The 18,293-nt window shown below is 40.6% G+C and overlaps 1 protein-coding gene across 2 annotated transcripts in view; it reads left to right on the top strand.

Moving 5' to 3' along the window:
• The window catches only part of tiam1a (TIAM Rac1 associated GEF 1a), a 131,577-nt gene that overhangs the window by 77,113 nt on the left and 36,171 nt on the right, over positions 1 to 18,293 (top strand). For both annotated transcript variants that reach the window (XM_036594673.1, XM_036594674.1), the window contains 5 exons: positions 828 to 998; positions 8,462 to 8,566; positions 10,372 to 10,453; positions 11,024 to 11,110; positions 16,144 to 16,356. In XM_036594673.1, the coding sequence (XP_036450566.1) occupies positions 828 to 998; positions 8,462 to 8,566; positions 10,372 to 10,453; positions 11,024 to 11,110; positions 16,144 to 16,356 (658 nt within the window). The remainder of the gene's footprint in view (positions 1 to 827; positions 999 to 8,461; positions 8,567 to 10,371; positions 10,454 to 11,023; positions 11,111 to 16,143; positions 16,357 to 18,293) is intronic.

Below are 18,293 nucleotides of genomic sequence, written 5' to 3' on the forward strand. Positions count from 1 at the left end.
CACCGCTGCTGGACTTTGATGCAGTGGAAACGTGTACTCTGGGGTGATGAATCACACTTCACTATCTGGCAGCATGATGGATGAATCTGAGTTTGGTGGATGCTTACAGAATGAATAGTGCCAACAGTAAAGTTTGGTGGAGGAGGGATAATTGTCTGGGCCTGTTTGTTAATGCAAAGCCATTGAACGGTTCAGCTGAAGAGCACTAACTGCCAATTCATTAGACGAGTGACAAATGACGGCGGGAGAGGAGAGGGAGGGCCATCTTATCCACTTAGAGAGACGATTGTGGGTTCCCAGCCACGGATGGCTGTGGCATCACTGGGGATTGAACTCGTGATCTCCCAATAACAGGGCAGATGCTTAGATGGTTGAGCATTTATTGTGATTCAGTGCATCATAAAATCAGATTTTTTCATGGCTTGATTCATTCTTGGTATGATTCTTTAGGAAACGAATCAGCACATCATATAATCTAAGTTCACTGATTCGACTTGATTCTTTTGGTGAGATTCAGAATTCATATATTCAACACAAATACAGCTACAGTGCAAAAACTATAAACAAAGCATGTTTTTATGCTTGAAAGTTGCCTCAGAATTCTATTTTGGCCAAAAATGAGTGGAAACTTTCATCGAATATTATTGCAATTGGATTATAATGGATTCTATTACTTCTAAATCAAAGCCATCTTCAGATTGATTCATGATATTTATACTCCTATATAACACTGATCCATAGTGGCTAACACTGCAACATCATAGAATATGCTTTATTGTTAATTCTTGCTTACACGTTGAGTTTTTCTGTGTTGCTTGCTTTCTCAGAAGGATCAGAGAGGCTCCATGAAAAGCCTTCCTCAGCAAAATGCAGACAGCGAGGTTTGGCTCCCTGACTACCTCACACCATCCTGGCTAACTCTGCCCAACGATCAGCCTGTCCTGGCCATCATACAGCCAGGAGAGACCACCATGGAAGCGTTGGAGGCAGTGTGCAAGGTGAACATCACACACATGCTCACACATAACCCTGTCAGGTTCAGCCCAAGTCCTCAGGGAGGCCAGGGAGTATGCAGCGTTCTCTTGAAACTATGAGCACCACATTTTATTCATGCTTTCAACCACAACTCTGTCTGTTTCTCTTTTTAAATTCCCTTATCTTAGGTAACTCCTAATGCCTCTCATACTTCCAGTGAACACAAGCTAAACAACGTAATGTTCCCATTTGCATACCTCAACGTATTCATCTCTGTCGTATAAGCATTAGCCGGAGGAAGCGAGCTGTCACTGTGAAGTCACGTCAGTTTGTAATGTGTAACATTCCTGAGAAGAGACTCGGGTCTGTCAGACACGGCTGTTTATGTTGATCTTAATCAGCATGTGTAACTAGACAAAGCCAAAGTAAATATTGGCCAATGCTTTTTTACATATGATGCACTGTAATGCAGAGGACTGAGGAGAAGTCAAACAATTCAGCCTTTATTCACTGTAATATTATGATATTTAAGTTGACATTTGATAAGAACCAGGAGTTCAGGATTCTTTCTAGTGTATGTGAACTTTCTATGAACTCCTGGCCTTGAGCTGCTCCTCAGGACAGATATAATTTATGTATATATATGTGTCGCTGCTGTCGGAGGAACACCTCGTAGCTCCATTTTTGTCGTTTTTCATATAATTTGAAAATGCCTGTTGGCTTTTACGTTGTGTGTAAATTTCATGAAGGATGGGCCGACAGAAACGGCCCAAAATTACTTGGAAAAATGTCTGGTTCCATCAACTTACATTAAAAGTAAGGTAGGTTTTTTCCTTCTCCTGTGAACTTACAATTTTGGAGATACGAGGTTTTCTTCCAACAATAGCAATGTGTGTATATATATATATATATATGAAGGGGATTAAATTTACATGGGTCCTGGGTCAATTTCCACTTTTACTGATGCTTCTCAGTGATACTATCACCCAGTATTTCTCCTAACTATTACTATTACTACTACTATTAATATTAGTAGTATAATAATTTTGTAGGTGGCTTGACCAGAGGAGGATGGGTCCCCCCTTGTGAGCCTTGGTTCCTCCTAAGGTTTCTTCCTCAGCTCTGAGGGAGTTTTTCCTTGCCACTGTCGCCCCTGGCTTGCTCACCTGGAGGATTTACATTTAATGTTAAAACTTTGTCTTTAAAGGATTTCTGTGAAGCTTCTTTGTGACAACATCAGTTGTAAAAAGCGCTATACAATTAAATTTGACTTGACTTGACTTGACTGAAATCTGGGATATTAATAGCGAGTTTATCCCGCCTCCTGCTGCAAAAAAAGCCTGTGCTTTTCTGGGAAGGCTTTACAGTAGATTAGGGGTGTCAAACTTAACCACTAAAAGAGCCATATTAAAAAATATTAGCAAATCTGCGGGCCAGCTGTGTTTTTATTTCATTTTTACTTAACATTTTGCCGTAACCCCAACGGAGCAATGTTTACTCAAAATATGCCAAAACTGCAACAGCAAAACAGGCACTGAATACTTATTCAAAAATAATTCTAAATAAAATAAAATTGTTTTAGGAATATTTATAAACTGTCTGCTTGAACTAAACAACACTATGTTGCAGTGCATGTTGGGCACTGTAGTGCATCTCAGGGTGAAACAGGCTAATAAGAACAGAAAATTAAAATAATTTCACGGGCCGAATAGGACTGTGTCACGGGCCTGACTTGGCCCGCGGGCCTTGTGTTTGAAACACGGGCACTAGATGATTGAACATCGCTTTGAAGATTTCATTGCACCAGGCCACAAGAGCGTTATTGGTCAGGTACTGATTATGAATGATCAGTTTTAGATCACAAACTCAACTTCAGCTCCAGAGAACACAGTTTCGTTTCTCCATAGCCCAATGCTGGGGGGTTTTATACCCCTCTAGCCAATGTTTGACATTGGGTGCACCATGAAGTAGCTGAATTTACTTATTAGAAGGGGTGTCTGGATACTTTTAAACATATAGTGTAAATTAAATGTAAGATTTTTTTTCAGTTCTCTAGAAATTTATTAATTTCTAGATTCAGATTTTTTACAACAGTGTATATGTATGTATATATATATGTACATTGATGTGGACCGTGGTCCTATTTTCCTACAGTATCACAATGTAGGTCATCTTAGCTTTCAGAGAGAGTGTTCAAAGGAGTACTCGCTCCACCACGGTTCCGCTCGGATGCTTTTCAAAAATAGGGCCCCATCTTCTGACCTGTAATCACCTTAAAGAGGCCAAACCTTCTCATTTCCCACCCTGCCCTGCAGGCTTCAGCAGCAGGCTATAATCCTGATGTTGGCTCCAGATAATCCTCTCCCCAGAGGGCGGCACCCACACCAGGAAGACGCTTCCAGTTCCTCTGTGCTGTTATCTCATCACCTGTCTGTGACTGCACACAGGAAATTGCCATGATTGGCTTGGCTTCGGGATCAGACGAGAATCCGTTTCTATCTGGTTCCACATCTGGCCTTATTTCTCTGGATTTATTTCTCTATTTCTCGTTCATTACTCAGTCTGGAGGAAGCAGCAGAGAACCAGACCAGAAACAATGAGCTGGAAAGGTTTCACAAGTTCCAGCAGATAGCATCCTGCTTCCTGCAATTAGAAACTGTGCAGTGTAGGCACCAGCCGGCCGAAGTGTCCGGGGTACAATTGCGGGATAATGATGTCCTGGACGGTGATTCTGGCGTCAAATTGTTCCAAACGTTCAAGGAAAATGAGACCATTTTTCTGTTCTGAGTTGAAGTTTCGTGACCTGACGCTACATACGCTAATGCTAACAGCTAGGCTGAAAGCTCAGTGCATTACATTTTACTCTTGCACATGTTTCAGTGCATTGTGTCCCTTCATATGTTTGATCTGTGTTGCTTTATAAAGCTGTAAAAATTAGAGAATAAAACTATGAGGTGTTTTTTTTTTGTTAAAATATTCACCAATCAAGCATAACATTCTGAGCACCTCCTTGTTTCTACACTCATTGTCCATTTTATCAGCTCCACTTACTATATAGGTGCACTTTGTAGTTCTACAGTTACAGACTGTAGTCCATCTGTTTCTCTGCATACTTTGTTAGACCTCTTTTACCCTGTTCTTCAGTGGTCAGGACCCCCATGGACCCTCACAGAGCAGGTACTATTTGGGTGGTGGATCATTCTCAGCACTGCAGTAACACTGACGTGGTGGTGGTGTGTTAGTGTGTGTTGTGCTGGTACGAGTGGATCAGACACAGCAGTGCTGCTGGAGTTTTTAAACACCTCAGTGTCACTGCTGGACTGAGAATAGTCCACCAACCAAAAATATCCAGCCAACGGCGTCCTGTGGGCAGCGTCCTGTGACCACTGATGAAGGACTAGAGGATGACCAACACAAACTGTGCAGCAGCAGATGAGCTATCGTCTCTGACTTTACATCTACAAGGTGGACTGACAAGGTAGGAGTGTCTAATAGAGTGGACAGTGAGTGGACACAGTGTTTAAAAACTCCAGCAGCACTGCTGTTCCTGATCCACTCATACCAGCACAACACACACTAACACATCACCACTATGTCAGTGTTACTGCAGTGCTGAGAATGATCCACCACCCAAATAGTACCTGCTCTGTGAGGGTCCATGGGGGTCCTGACCACTGAAGAACAGGGTAAAAGAGGTCTAACAAAGTATGCAGAGAAACAGATGGACTACAGTCTGTAACTGTAGAACTACAAAGTGCACCTATATAGTAAGTGGAGCTGATAAAATGAGCGTAGAAACGAGGAGGTGGTTTGAATCACCGAATATCAGCGTATTATCAACATGGTTTTTACAGACAAATCCTCAAGGCCTCTATATTGTATTTTAAAGTGTTCACGATGATGTTACTGTGCACATTTAATATCTTGGTGTACCAAATTACCAGATACTGACACATGTAATGCATCACTACCCGTCAAAAGTTTAGGGTTTATGCCTTATTTTTTCTCATTTTAGAGTAAAAGTGAAGACCTCAAACTGTGAAATGACACATGGAATGATGTAGCAACCATAAAAGAATCAAAATAATCTCATATTTTAGATTTTTAAAAGTAGCCTGTTTTGTCAGCTTTGCACAATCTTGGCATGCTTTCAAGCAGCTTCATGAGAAGCCACTTGGAATGCTTTTTCAACAGGACTGAAGACGTTCCACAAATGTTGAAACCTTGCTGGCTGCGGAAAACTGTTTCTTAGGGAGCATTCCAAAAAGAAAACAGTCACTAAAGTATTTCATACATAGGCATGACCTGCACTAGTTATATTTGTTATGTAACAAATTTTCAAGCATTTAGTCATAAACCTGTAGATAAAAACGTGTTTAAGATGAGGAAATAAACACATGCATTCAGTGAGGTTTGTGGGATTACATTTACATTGTTTTCAAATGTACAAGACTAAGTCATGTAACTGAGTTCAGTAAGAGTGTAAGGGTTTGAATACAATGAACATGTCTGTATTAAACATATACACTGTGTGTATGATGTGTGGGGGGAATGTCGCCGCAAAGAACCTGCATGTTTCCAATTAGTATGTGTGAATGTGTGAACAGGCGTCTTTAAAAAGCGTGCAGACGTGGAACAGCAGCTGTTGGAAATAGAGTTGTAAATAAGTTATGTTTTGGCGTTGCAGACCTATTAAATCCTAGAAATGGTTTTCTGTCAAGTAACATAATGGAATACAGTCTAAGGCACTCAGTGTGTATCGTGCCCATCCAAAAAAAATCTTCAATTTGAGGAATTTTTACGTTTTTAATAAGAAATGGGCAGCATCCTTTAAAGGCCAGGCATTTGTATTCTATAATGCAGGGCACATTGCTTACAATTGCTTTATAGGACAAAAGCAAAAATGTTCAGTAATGCCAGGAATAATAGAGTCGTCAGCTTGGATCACAGCTGGAGCACTAAGAAAGAAACAGAACAGATGAGCTCAAGCAGTTCAGCATCTCTGTGCTGAGCTCTGGATACCCGCACAAAATTGGAACATGTTAAAAGTATGATATTTATGCTCTGTTTATCAGTGGTGAAACATGATTATTAGAGCTAGGCTTTCATTTCAGGGCATAAATGTCAAAACTCTTGTCAAAAAACACCTCACCTGTCCAATACTGCTAATGATCTAGTTGTATGGTAGTGCTAAGCTAAAAACGATTCACTTGATTGTATTTTTTACTGGTTCAAGATTAACACAGACATTTGAAGCCTGTAAAAGATATTCTATGTTTTATTTTAAGCTTGTAACGGACATATTAACATATATGTCTCCTTGTTTGTAGCTGTTTTACAGTGTTTGCTTCAGTGAAGAGTCCTGGCAGAGAGCTGCCACTGTTCTGTATTTCCAACATAGGACTGAAATCTGGCTAGACTTCGGCTCAATCCCATTTCTTATTTTAAACCTACCCCTTGTTTTCGAGTGTCACTTTGCCCCTTGAAACTGAGTTACAAGGGGTAGCGGTTGAAATCTTCCTGTACAAAATGAGACCCTCAAATAAAAAGAGCATTACTTCATTAACAGCTACCAGCGCTGCTCTGTAGGCGACCCTGCCAGTCTGCAGTGACAGCAGAGGAGGGTAAAGTTCAGCTCCTCACTGCTGGGCTTCAGTTACATTTAGGGAATCATTTGTTTCCAAAGCGGGGGTGCAACAATTATTTATTATCACCCACCCCTAATTCTTCAGTGATACGAACCTGATGTCAGATATTCACGAGCTTCTTGTTCGATTTTTCCCGTTTCCACCTTAAATAGAGCAGCAGTTACATTTTGGCATTTCAGGCGTCAGAACTGCTGGACTATTTAAGGTGGAATGGGAAAGTTAGCTAGCTAGCTAACAAGACATCAGCATACTATTAGCAATGTTTTATGCTTGTTATGAAAAAAATGACCTTAATACACTGAAACAACATTAAACTTAGATAATATAATGGTTATCGTAATTTTTTAACAGAGAAAAGTCTCACATTTGTGAGTTTCTTTGGTCTCTTGTTCAGCCATCTTGCCGATTTTTCTTCAGCAACATTGCTGCTGGGCTTTAGTTACATTTAGGGAATCATATGCCTTCAAAGAGGGGGGCAATTATTTATTATCACCCACCCCTAATTCTTCAGTGATATGAAGCTGAAGTCAAATATTCACTAACTCCTTATTCGAATTTTCCCGTTCCACCTTAAATGGTGCAGCAGTTACATTCTGGCACTTTGGCTGTCAGAACTGCTGGACTATTTAAGGTGGAGCAGGAGATTTAGCTAGCTAGCTACCCAGACATTAGTATGCTATTAGTGATTTTTTGTGCTTGTTATGAAGAAAAGGACCAAAATACGACATTAAACTAGGACAATACGATGGTTATTGTAATTTTTAGTGGAGAAAATTCTCACATTTGTGGGTTTCTTTGGTCTCTTGTCCAGCCACCTTGACAGTTTTTCTTTTTTTCTCATAACTCTCTGTTTGGAGTCTCTGAAAAACCTCCGTTTGGAGGGTCATGTAGCCCCAACACTTCACCCTACCCCTCTATCTCAACAACAATCGGGACAGCCTACCCCTAGACATGAACACACAAAAAAGTGGTAGGGGTAAGGGGTGAGATGGGATCGAGTCTACATCTAGTATTCACAGTCAGTGATGTGAAAACAAACAGTGATTGATTGATTGATTCCACTGTTAGTTTCTAATTATGTTAGTGGTTAATGATGTGTTAGGCCTTCAGTTTGGCTCCCGAAGTTTTAACCAATGGGAAAGCTCACTTGGCTATATCTACCTACATATCACAAAGGAATTATCCTATTGGGTGTTTTCTGAATGTAACCCCTTTATATTCAACCAAGACTTATCAGGGTACTTCGCAGAAATCACTACACTCTCAGAAATAAAGGTGGTAAACTGTCACTGTCACAAAATACTGTGTTAAAATGTAAAATAAGACCGCTGATAACAGCAGTGACCAAAATAAAATACATATTTCTAAATATAGTATAACGTTAATGATATCAACAGTAAACATGAATCTGTTTTATACAAATTCCTAAGTTAAACCTCTTATTTATATATTATATAATATATAATATTGTTTATATAATAATATATAATATTGTTTTATAGTAAAAAATGGTTTCTCAAATGTTGAAAATTGTTTTTGTGACGAGCTGTTTTACATACGCAGAGCGACTATGAAACAGGGTAAAAAAAGAAAAATCAGAGAAATGTGTTATTTAATCTTAGGTCAACTGTGTAAATGTACATACTGACTTTTGGAGCCGTGCCTGATATTTTAAGCTTCTTTTTAAGCCCTGTAGCCTTTGTGAACTGGTTTCCCCTCCAAATGGAGAACGACCCTTTTCTGCTTTTGTTTTGTGCTTGATCAACTGTAACACCTACCTCGTCAGCTACAATGTGGATGCTAACGCTGATTTTCCCTTTTTTTGTTATATCCCTCAGGCCCACAGCCTGGATCCTTCCAAGCACTATCTCCGCCTGAAGTTTCTAATCGACAATCAAGTGCAATTGTACGTCCCTAACCCTGAGGAGGAGCTCTGGGACTTGGTGAGTTACACACACAGCTTTAAGTCACTGTATAGTCACTTAGTATAGTCAATTGACTGTATAGCAGTGGTGGACGAAGTACATAAACCATGTACTTGAGTTAAAGTACAGATACCCAAGGTAAAATATTACAAAAGAAAGTCCTCCCTTTAGACCTCCACTTGAGTAAAAGTACAAAAGTATTTGCCTTCAATTGTACTTAAATATTGAAAGTAAAAGTACTGAAAGATTAATTATGACTTTAATGTCCTGTTATCATTTTTGTAACAGGACTCGCTTCATTAACTCATTTTAGGTGAAAATACTCCAGTGTCTCTCTTGGTAAACCAGTCTTTTAATAGAATGTCATTAATTAGTGACGCTGATGTCTATTAAAATTATCATAAACACAAAACACTGAAGGCAAACAGTTTCTATCAGGTAGAACTGAGTGGCTCTGAAATCACTTTTTGCAAACAAGCAAAGTTTCAGTTTAAGATTTACTTGCAACTTTAAACTCAGATTCACAGATGAGTTTCCTTTACTAAACTGCATCTGTAGGTCTCTGTTCATAAACATAAACTAGCCAAAACAAATTTACTATAAAATGAAATAGTGTTTGTATAAATTCAGAAAAAAGAAACACGTCAGTCACAACTGCTTCTTTCGTTTTGACATGTTACCTTTTTATGCACAAATAAGCCAAAAGGAATGACAGATTTCTCATAATGTAGCAGAGTAAAAAGAAAGATATTTGACTTTGAAATGTAGAGGAGTGAAAGTAAAAAGTCGCCCAAAATAGAAAAACTTCAGTAAAGTACAAATACACGAAAAAACTACTTAAGTACAGTAAAGAATAATGTTTACTTAGTCACTGTCCACCACTGCTGTATAGTGAATAGTCACTGTACACTGAAGAAGTAATGCATTCACTGAAAAACAAAAATTAGCATGGAGTTTCTATGTTAAAGGGGCGTTTTAGCCTAAGACTTCAGGTAAATGTGTTAGTTATCCTGCAGTATTCTGTAGCACAGCTCAGCATTCAGTTTGACAGAATTTGACAAAGTTTGACAAAGATTTTTATTATTTTTGTGTGCGATAAGGAAATGCCATGATGTCGAGCCTAATAGCAGTAATACTTATAATAACACATATACATACATAATATAATCCGCCCCATAACTTCACTCCACCTATAAGATACCTCATCTGACAAAATTTTTCATTTTGGTTGGAGTGCCCCTTTATTTTGTGGGCTGGCCGCTGCAAAGCTCTGCAGATAAAGGCAAGGTTGGGCGCACGACTGGGATGTAGGTTATGATGTGTACGAACTTCCCTGAAGAGAAAGTGCTGCATATATTATGAATTATGTATACTGCAGATACACGAGCATGAGAATTCACTCTGAACTCCCTCGTTCAGTCTCTCTCTATCACTCTCTCTACCTTTCTTCACTCTCTGTCACATCCTGTCCAACTAGAATGTGTAAAAGCACATCCGCCACATCTGTATAGCCTCAAAACCTAATTGCTTAGATGCAGTTCTTCAAATATGGCCAAATAAATTTCAGAGACAACCGTTGTTTCTTCTCTCTTTCCTGCTCTGTTTGTATCACCATCTCCCCATTTCTGTGGAATGATCAAAGCTCAATTTTATTTATTTATGGCTCGCCGCAGGATAAAGTCATTATATAACCTATATATAAACCACAGACACTTCCATTGTGTAGGATTTCGCAGAGCTTCTTTCCTTTGTTTGTTAGCATTGTCATTTCTGTACTGATTCTTTTGGATGTAATTAGAGTAACTGTGTCTGTCTCCTTTCAGCTTTACAAAGAGATTGAAATTTGTACCAAAACTACCAAAGTCATCCAGTTTGACAGAGACGAGTCCTGCACCATCGGCTATGGTAGGAGTTTTTTGCTATTCCCTGGTCTGTTGTTTCTACATCACATGGAAAATACACTATTTCTATTGCTGAATATGTCAGAAATAAACAATGAATCTGAATCTAAAACTCTTCTCTTCTCTTCTCTTCCCTTCTCTTCTCTTCTCTTCTCTTCTTCTGTTCCCTTCCCTCCATTTTTCTCTTCTCTTCTCTTCTCTTCTTCTGTTCCCTTCCCTCCTTTTTTCTCTTCTCTTCTCTTCTCTTCTCTTCTCTTTTCCTCTCTTCTTCTGTTCCCTTACCACCTCCTTTTTTCTCTTCTCTTCTCTTCTCTTCTCTTCTCTTCTCTTCTCTTCTCTTCTCTTCTCTTCTTCTGTTCCCTTCCCACCTCCTTTTTTCTCTTCTCTTCTCTTCTCTTCTCTTCTCTTCTCTTCTCTTCTCTTCTCTTCTCTTCTCTTCTTCTGTTCCCTTCCCACCTCCTTTTTTCTCTTCTCTTCTCTTCTCTTCTCTTCTCTTCTCTTTTTTTTCTCTTCTATCTTTTTTTCTCTTCTGTCTTTTTTCTTATCCTTTTCTTTTCCCTTCTCCTCTCTCTAGGCTTCTCTGTAGCTGTGGTGGATGAGGACGGCATTCAGCAGCTCCATATCACAAATGTAAAGGCTGGAGGCTTGGCCTTCACGAAAGGTGGGGAAATCAGCTCAATGGGCTTTTCCATATAAATCAGATTAATCTCATTTATCAGATTAATAGCATTAATGCAGGATTAAAATCATCATGTTTGCATATCACACCCCATATTCTTTTTTTAGACCAAATCAGACGGTGCTCCACAGTCGTCTGCCTTCAGAAAATAGAAAACATTCAGTCTAGTCACATCAGTTAGCCAGCACAGCTGGGTCTGTAAGCTCAGCATGGCAAATTAGCATCATGGCCAACAGCTGATAAGCGCTGTCGGCTACTAAAGGGCTAAGAATTCATTCACCTGAGGTTGTTAGTACACAGAGGCAGCATTAATCTGACCCTCACTTGCCATGTTCCAGTAAAGTGCCTTACCCAGCCAGTTTGCTGAGACATCGTCAAGGGAATATCAAGCTATTCGAAACATAACGGGCTGACCCAAATCTCCACTGGGCTGGAGGAAATTCATTTAAAAGGCTTTCACATGAGGCTGGGATTAGCTGGAGAAGCAAATTAAACCCATTCCACACTGCCAGCGAGGTCGCGCCAAGCGGGCACCCATTAAGGTCGGCCTTTTTGGCCTCCGAATGCCAGCTCAGCGCCATCTGACCTCAGGCTACGACTTTTAACACTGGATTTAAAATTTGAAGCGATTGTGATAAATGCCGAAGCTGAACAGTGGCAAAAGGTTTCACAACTGTTTCTAATATGAGATTTAAGACTGTGAGCAACCATCTCTGCTGAAAAGTATGTGTTAAAGCTGTTTTATAAAAATGACTTATATAATCAGAAAGCTAGAATATTTGTGCTGAAAAAAGTATATTAATTTACTTGTTTTAAAGGATGTATTAATTGAACTCCAAACATTTCCACATTTATTATCATTTCACATATTATTTTATTTTGTGTGCATTTAAGTCGAAAAAGAAAAAAGATTGCATTTCCTGAAAGCAATGATTGCACAACTTACGCAGTTCCCTAGTACTGCATAGGTGTTGCTAAATGGTTGCTATGGCATTGCTAGGTAGTTGCTATAGTATTTTAGGTGGTTGTTATAGTATTTCAGGTGGTTGCTATGGCATTGCTATGCGTATTCCTAGGGTATTGCTAAACTGTGGGACGAGAAAAATGAGAAGAAAATAAATAAGAATAAATCGGAAAACAACATTGTTCAGTACTTTTGATAAATTAATACACTGTAATGCGCAATAAAAAAATGTATATATCACTTATTTAACCTGTTCAGGGCATCAGCTGACACGTGGAGTTAAAATTGTTAGCATCATCTAACTACAGTAATACAGAGATCAGTGGAAATACCCCAAAAAGATATGAGATAAAAAAACACTGTGTGTGTTTATGTGCATGCTGGCTACAAATTGGCACTGGTTACTCATGCTATCCGGAGGGTCTTGCACCAGTACTGGAGTAGAAAAAGAGCTCACGGCTAGACTGGGTGAGTAACCAGGCCAGTGAACACAAAGCCAAGTGGACAGCGTCTACTCCAGGAGAACAAAGCCCCTTTTCAGAGGAAGCATGTGCCCCAAACACACCGACTATAGTGGAACTGAAACTAAAGCCATGCGCAGTCTGAGATGAATGGAGGCAGAGAGTGTATCGCTGTAGCGTGCCGCCCAGCAGGCACGTTCCAAATTCAGGCCAGTTTGGACACACAGCACTGCAGGCTCTCTTTGATTACATCACTCCGGCGTTTATCATCGCTCCACTGCCGGGGGGCGCCCAGCCGAGCCCTCCAATCACAAGCCTGAGTTACGGCCCACGGTTCGCTCCACATGCAACTGGGTCACACCTCAGGCTACGCCTGCGTTACTGTGAGTGCATGCGAGTTTATTTGTGTGTAAGGTGTGAGGAAAAAGCTATTTGAAAATTTTCCACCTCCACGTAAGAGAAAGACTATGCTGTTTTCCACCCACGCTCAAAAGAAAAAGCCAGCTGAAATATTTTCACTGCTCTTATATTTGAACAAGATTAACTACCATGTTTGTAAGGAGTAGGTCTGATACAAAGAGTCACATACGCTCATGTCACACTACAGATGCAATGTTGCTCCTTTTTCTTTTCTGATACCGATGCTGAAACCGTGATGCTCCAGTATTTTTATTTCTTTTCAAAAATACGAATCTTTAAAACACCACAGTTGAGCCTCTTCCTGCAACCACTCTCAGATATTCCAGCAGATATTTTTGATACATATAATCAATAAATGTTTTTTCTTTGTAACTCAAATTAACTGTTGACTCTCTGTGTTGTAAAATGTTGTCACTCTGTGTTGAGCTGCTAGTGAGCAATGATGGGTGAAAGGGGAGGTGTGAGAACCCCCTGCTGTGAAAATAATTCACACCCCTCAACAAAGACGGCCGTGCCAATAAAACTGACAGCACGGCTGCCTCAATAAAACATAGCATTTAAACAATTAAACAATAAAAACAGTTTTAAAACACATCCTCTACAGGGAACAAACTTAAATATGACATTTTTCGGTAAATTATAATGCTCAGTTTCTATTTATTTGCTGAGTTTAACTTACTGGGGAAAAAAATAAAGCAGAAAATGAGCATGTGCTTATGGCATACTCCCGTCCCCCGGGCCCCAGCGACAGCCGCAGGAGCTGGCAGGAGGGGTGGCCCAAAGTCTGGGCGAGGACGAAGCCTTGCGAGGACGGCTGGGAGAGGAGAACCGCGAGTGAGTGGGGGACGCACGAGTCCTGCTCTTGCAGCCGTCATTGGGGCCTGGGGGGACAGGCGCATGCCATTGTGCTATATTTTTGCACACGGCACAAATTTATGTTTAATTTTTTTCGCACCGTATCACTGCTGTCGGAAGAAAACCTCATATCTCCAAAATGGTAACTTTACAGGAGAAGGAAAAAAACTACTTTAATTTTAATTTTAAAAGTCAATGGAACCAGAGTTTTTTCCCCAAGTCATTTTGAGCCGTTTCTTTTGGTCCATTCATCATAAAATTTACACACAATGTAAAGAGCAACAGGCATTTTCAGATTATGTCAAAAACTGAAAAATTGGAGTGGAGATACAAGGTTTTCTTCCAACGGCAGCGATGTGTTAAATTCAGCAAATAAACAGTAATTGTGCATTAAAATGTGCAGAACATTTTTCTGTACAGGCTGTGTATTAATTTTTATGTTTATTTCTAAACTCTTGCGTAGTTCAACCAAGCGACCTTCAAAACAGGTGGAAGTTGCATTTTATGGCTGCTGTGAAAAAAGGTTAATTTAAATGCTTCATTAAGGTACCAAAACTCCCCCATACCCCACAGGAAGAAATGCACAGCCAATAAAATCACAATAAGAAGTGCAGTTTTAGTATCAGAGTTAGCTGCTGATTCTTCGTATGTTTGTTAGACTACATGTGGCTACTGTTGTTATCAAATTACCTACTTTGCTTTAAGCTTTGTTGCGCTACTTGGAATTCCTTCGATGTCAGATTCAGCTCTCACTGCTGGTCTGATGTTGAGACTGGATATCAGATCTATGCCATCACTATACTTTGTGCTGCTGTGAAAGCTGTGTGAGTGCCCTGTAAGCCTGCAAGAGCAGGAACTGGAACAACTGACGAATTTCCCCCGGTGGGTCTGACCATGAGCATCAGTAATCAATTATAGTGTCAGGCTGGCCTAATGAGTGCTAATAGAGCTATCGGATCTTAATTGGGCGGCTCATATGCTGCTAATTGATAATCAAGAGAATGGGTATCAGGTGGTGAGAGGCTGGTGTTCAGCACAGAAGAGGGAGCTTTTATTTCTCTTTCTTCCAGGGTTCAATGTTCTGTTTTTAAAATCCAATTTAAGACTTTATTTTAAGCCAAACTCTTAAAGTTCCCCATCAGTCTTGGACATACAGTTATTGTATGTGTTGTTTAACATGTTGTACATCATAGAGATCAGCAGATGTGGGTGATGGCAGTGTATTTGGCCAAACTGTGTACACTTAATATGTGTGTGTTAGAGAGTCTCTTTGCTCATGGTCATCTGAAGGCTCAGGACTGTTGCACCGTTATCGATAGTATCGACCGATCGATACATTGATAGTGTGAGACGACAAGCAGCAGTAAAAACGCTCATGTCAGAATCTGTAATGCCACTTTTTGGCGTTAAGAATTCGCTGACGGAGCCGCTAACCTGAACAGCCGAGCTCCTTCTTTTAGTAGCCACTCATTTGCTGCTGTGTGGTCACTTACAGTCTGAGTTAATGCTATTGAGAAAGCGGAAGGAACCGCTGGACTCTTGGCGTAGTGATAGCAGTTAGCCTCGATTTAGCCTTTAGCATAGCAGCCCGCTAGCCGGGCATGTGTATCCACTAGCACCACCTGCAGTGCGCCTCCATCGGTCAGCTGTATCACTCAGCAGCGGGGTCTCACGGCCCGGCGCTTCAACCAAGCCGGAAAAAACACTGAAAGTCGCTGATATTGACAGCATGAACGATGGTGATATTTACTGAACTGATTCTCAGAGATGCAGCGCGAGTGAACAAGATGCACATATGAGACAAACGACTCAGGAAATTTGGATGTGAAACAACATTCATCTCCATTCTTGAGCCAGAGATGCTGCTTTGTGCTGATGTTTAAGCAACACAGGCTTATCTGGATACTGTTGAGCTCTGTTTTTAACTGTTTTGCACAATAAAGATTTTTTACTTTTACTTACGTCATTAAACATGGTTCTTATTACTAATTATGTAATAGGAAATACTAAATATATACTGAAAATAAACAAAAATAATAATCTTTAGCATCTAATAAATATAATCCAACAAGAAGATGAGTGTTTTATTTGTGACGTAGAACACAGATTTTACGAAAATAAAAATGTTTTTAAAATGTAATTGTATATATATCAGGACTTATAGGTGAGTTAGGTTAGATAGAGTTAGTATTGGTACTCAGTATCGGCCGATACTAAAGAATCAGGTATCGATATCGGTATCGGAAGGTAAAAAGTGGTATTGGTGCATCTCTAATGTCATCTACCTGTGTTTGTGTGTGTGTGTGTGTGTGTAGGTCTGCGAGCAGGTGATGAGATCCTGCAGCTGAACGGTAAAGACGCAAGTGTGTTGGAGTTGTCGGACATGAGGGCAGCGTTCTCTCTGCCCTCCCTCACCCTCACCGTCAGCACACTGCCCACGTCTGAGGCTGGCCAGCACTGCCCACTGCTGCCGCGTCGCTCGGATACACCACGCCACCTCTGTACAGACATCTTCTCCCAAAACCAAGGTACGATCATGACCTTCTGACCTCCAGCTCACTTCCACTCTGTACTTTATTCCTGCAGATGCCAGACACATAGTGAACATTACAGGATGAAGTGGATCAGATGTTTTGAGTGAATGTGATTTTCTCTGAGCTGTGTAAACACTATTTTTTCAAATTAAATTTAAGACACTTTTATTATAAGTCTAAAGGTTTAATGTATTGCATTGCATTGTATTGTATATTATACTGTGCATTAGCTTGAGGCTAATATATTAGGTTAGCTTGTGACTAGTACATTAGATTGGAGATAACATTAGCTTGTAGCCAGTTTGTTAGATGGGGTAACATGTACGCTTGCGGCTAGTGTGTTACATGAGGGTAACATAGTAGTTTGCGGCTAGTGTGTTACGTACATACATCATCTAAACTGCTTATCCTTCTGGGTCACGGTGGGGTGCTGGAGTCTATCCCAGCTGTCATTGGGCGGAAGGCAGGATACACCCTGGACAGGTCGCCAGTCCATCGCAGGGCAGACAGACAGACATACACATTCACACACAGGGGCAATTCAGCATGTCCAATCAGCCTGACTGCATGTCTTTGGACTGTGGGAGGAAACCGGAGTACCCGGACGAAACCCACGCAGACACGGGGAGAACAGGCAAACTCCACACAGAAATGACCCTGGTCACCCGGCCGGGAATCGAACCCAGGCCATTCTTGCTGTGAGGCGACAGCGCTACCCACTGCGCCACCGTGCCGCTGGCTAGTGTGTTAAAGGGGGCTAACATTAACATGTGTCTAATGTGTTAGATTGGGGGTATTATTTTAGCTTGTGGCTAGTGTGTTAGATTTTTTTGTTGAAAATATTTCTGACACTGTTAAAATTTATAATTATTCACTGAACTAATTTACAAAGGACATAGAAAGAAAGAAATAAAAGAAAAATAAGTAAATTGGATGTTGAGTGGAAAATGAGCGATTAAAAGTGTCGTTTTGCTGCTTAACCTTCAGTGGGCCGCCCAGTGAGCGCTGAGCAAAAATCCAGTGGACCACCAGCTTTGCTGTCAGCGGGCCAACAGTGGCCTGCTATCCCTTTGCTATCTGGCTTTAGATTCAGATTACACTCTTAACTTTTATATGTGGTCCTAGACATAGGCATGCGTGTCCGAAATCCAGATTTTGTAATCGTGCTTCAGTGCGCATGTGCACAGAGCATGTCATTGTGGTTATCGTCCTGTGTTGGCAGTGTGTTAGCAGCAACTCACGTGATGATAAAATGTTAAAATGTGTGCTTGGCAGAGGCGTTCACACTAAAGATGGATAAGGGTCACTTCCAAACATGAGTGTAAACCATCAAGGCAGAGGAATGAAACCTTAGCAAACACACTAAATTGAGCGCTGCGGTCACTGTACATAGCATGTGGGTATATTATATACATACATGTGACTTTTAATAATTTCTGCTTTTCTGGAGTTCAATAAATACATCACTGAATATTCCACCCTAAACGTGTTCATAGACCCATAAACTAAGCAGTGCTCCAAGTCCTTAGGTCCAGGATTTAGCCTGTGCCCCTGTCTACCCCCTTTAGGCTGAACATATCGTGACTAGTGGGCATTGCTCAATGCAAAGACTTTAATAGGTTTTCGCAGCACAAAGCTCTAATTTGTGGTTTCGCTGCCTTTGGAGGATTACTGAAATTCATCGGTAACTTCATTTACGCTCCGTTCGGTCCTTTTTGTGCGGTGTGTGGCTGGAACATGTGTATCCCTGGCAAAAAAGGATTCATTTTGCACACAGCTTACATTTGTTAGATTCGAGTGCCTGTGGGGATTAGAAGGCTATTAGTTATTAGACTGTACCTTTAACTGCGGCCCAAATCATTTTGAAAATGGACGGCGGACTAATGGAGTGTCTGCCAAATTGTGTATTTGGCAGAGCTCTCGGTTATGTC

The sequence above is a fragment of the Colossoma macropomum genome, unplaced genomic scaffold (genome assembly GCF_904425465.1).
Source record: "Colossoma macropomum unplaced genomic scaffold, Colossoma_macropomum, whole genome shotgun sequence".
In the NCBI taxonomy this organism is placed as follows: Eukaryota; Metazoa; Chordata; class Actinopteri; order Characiformes; family Serrasalmidae; genus Colossoma; species Colossoma macropomum.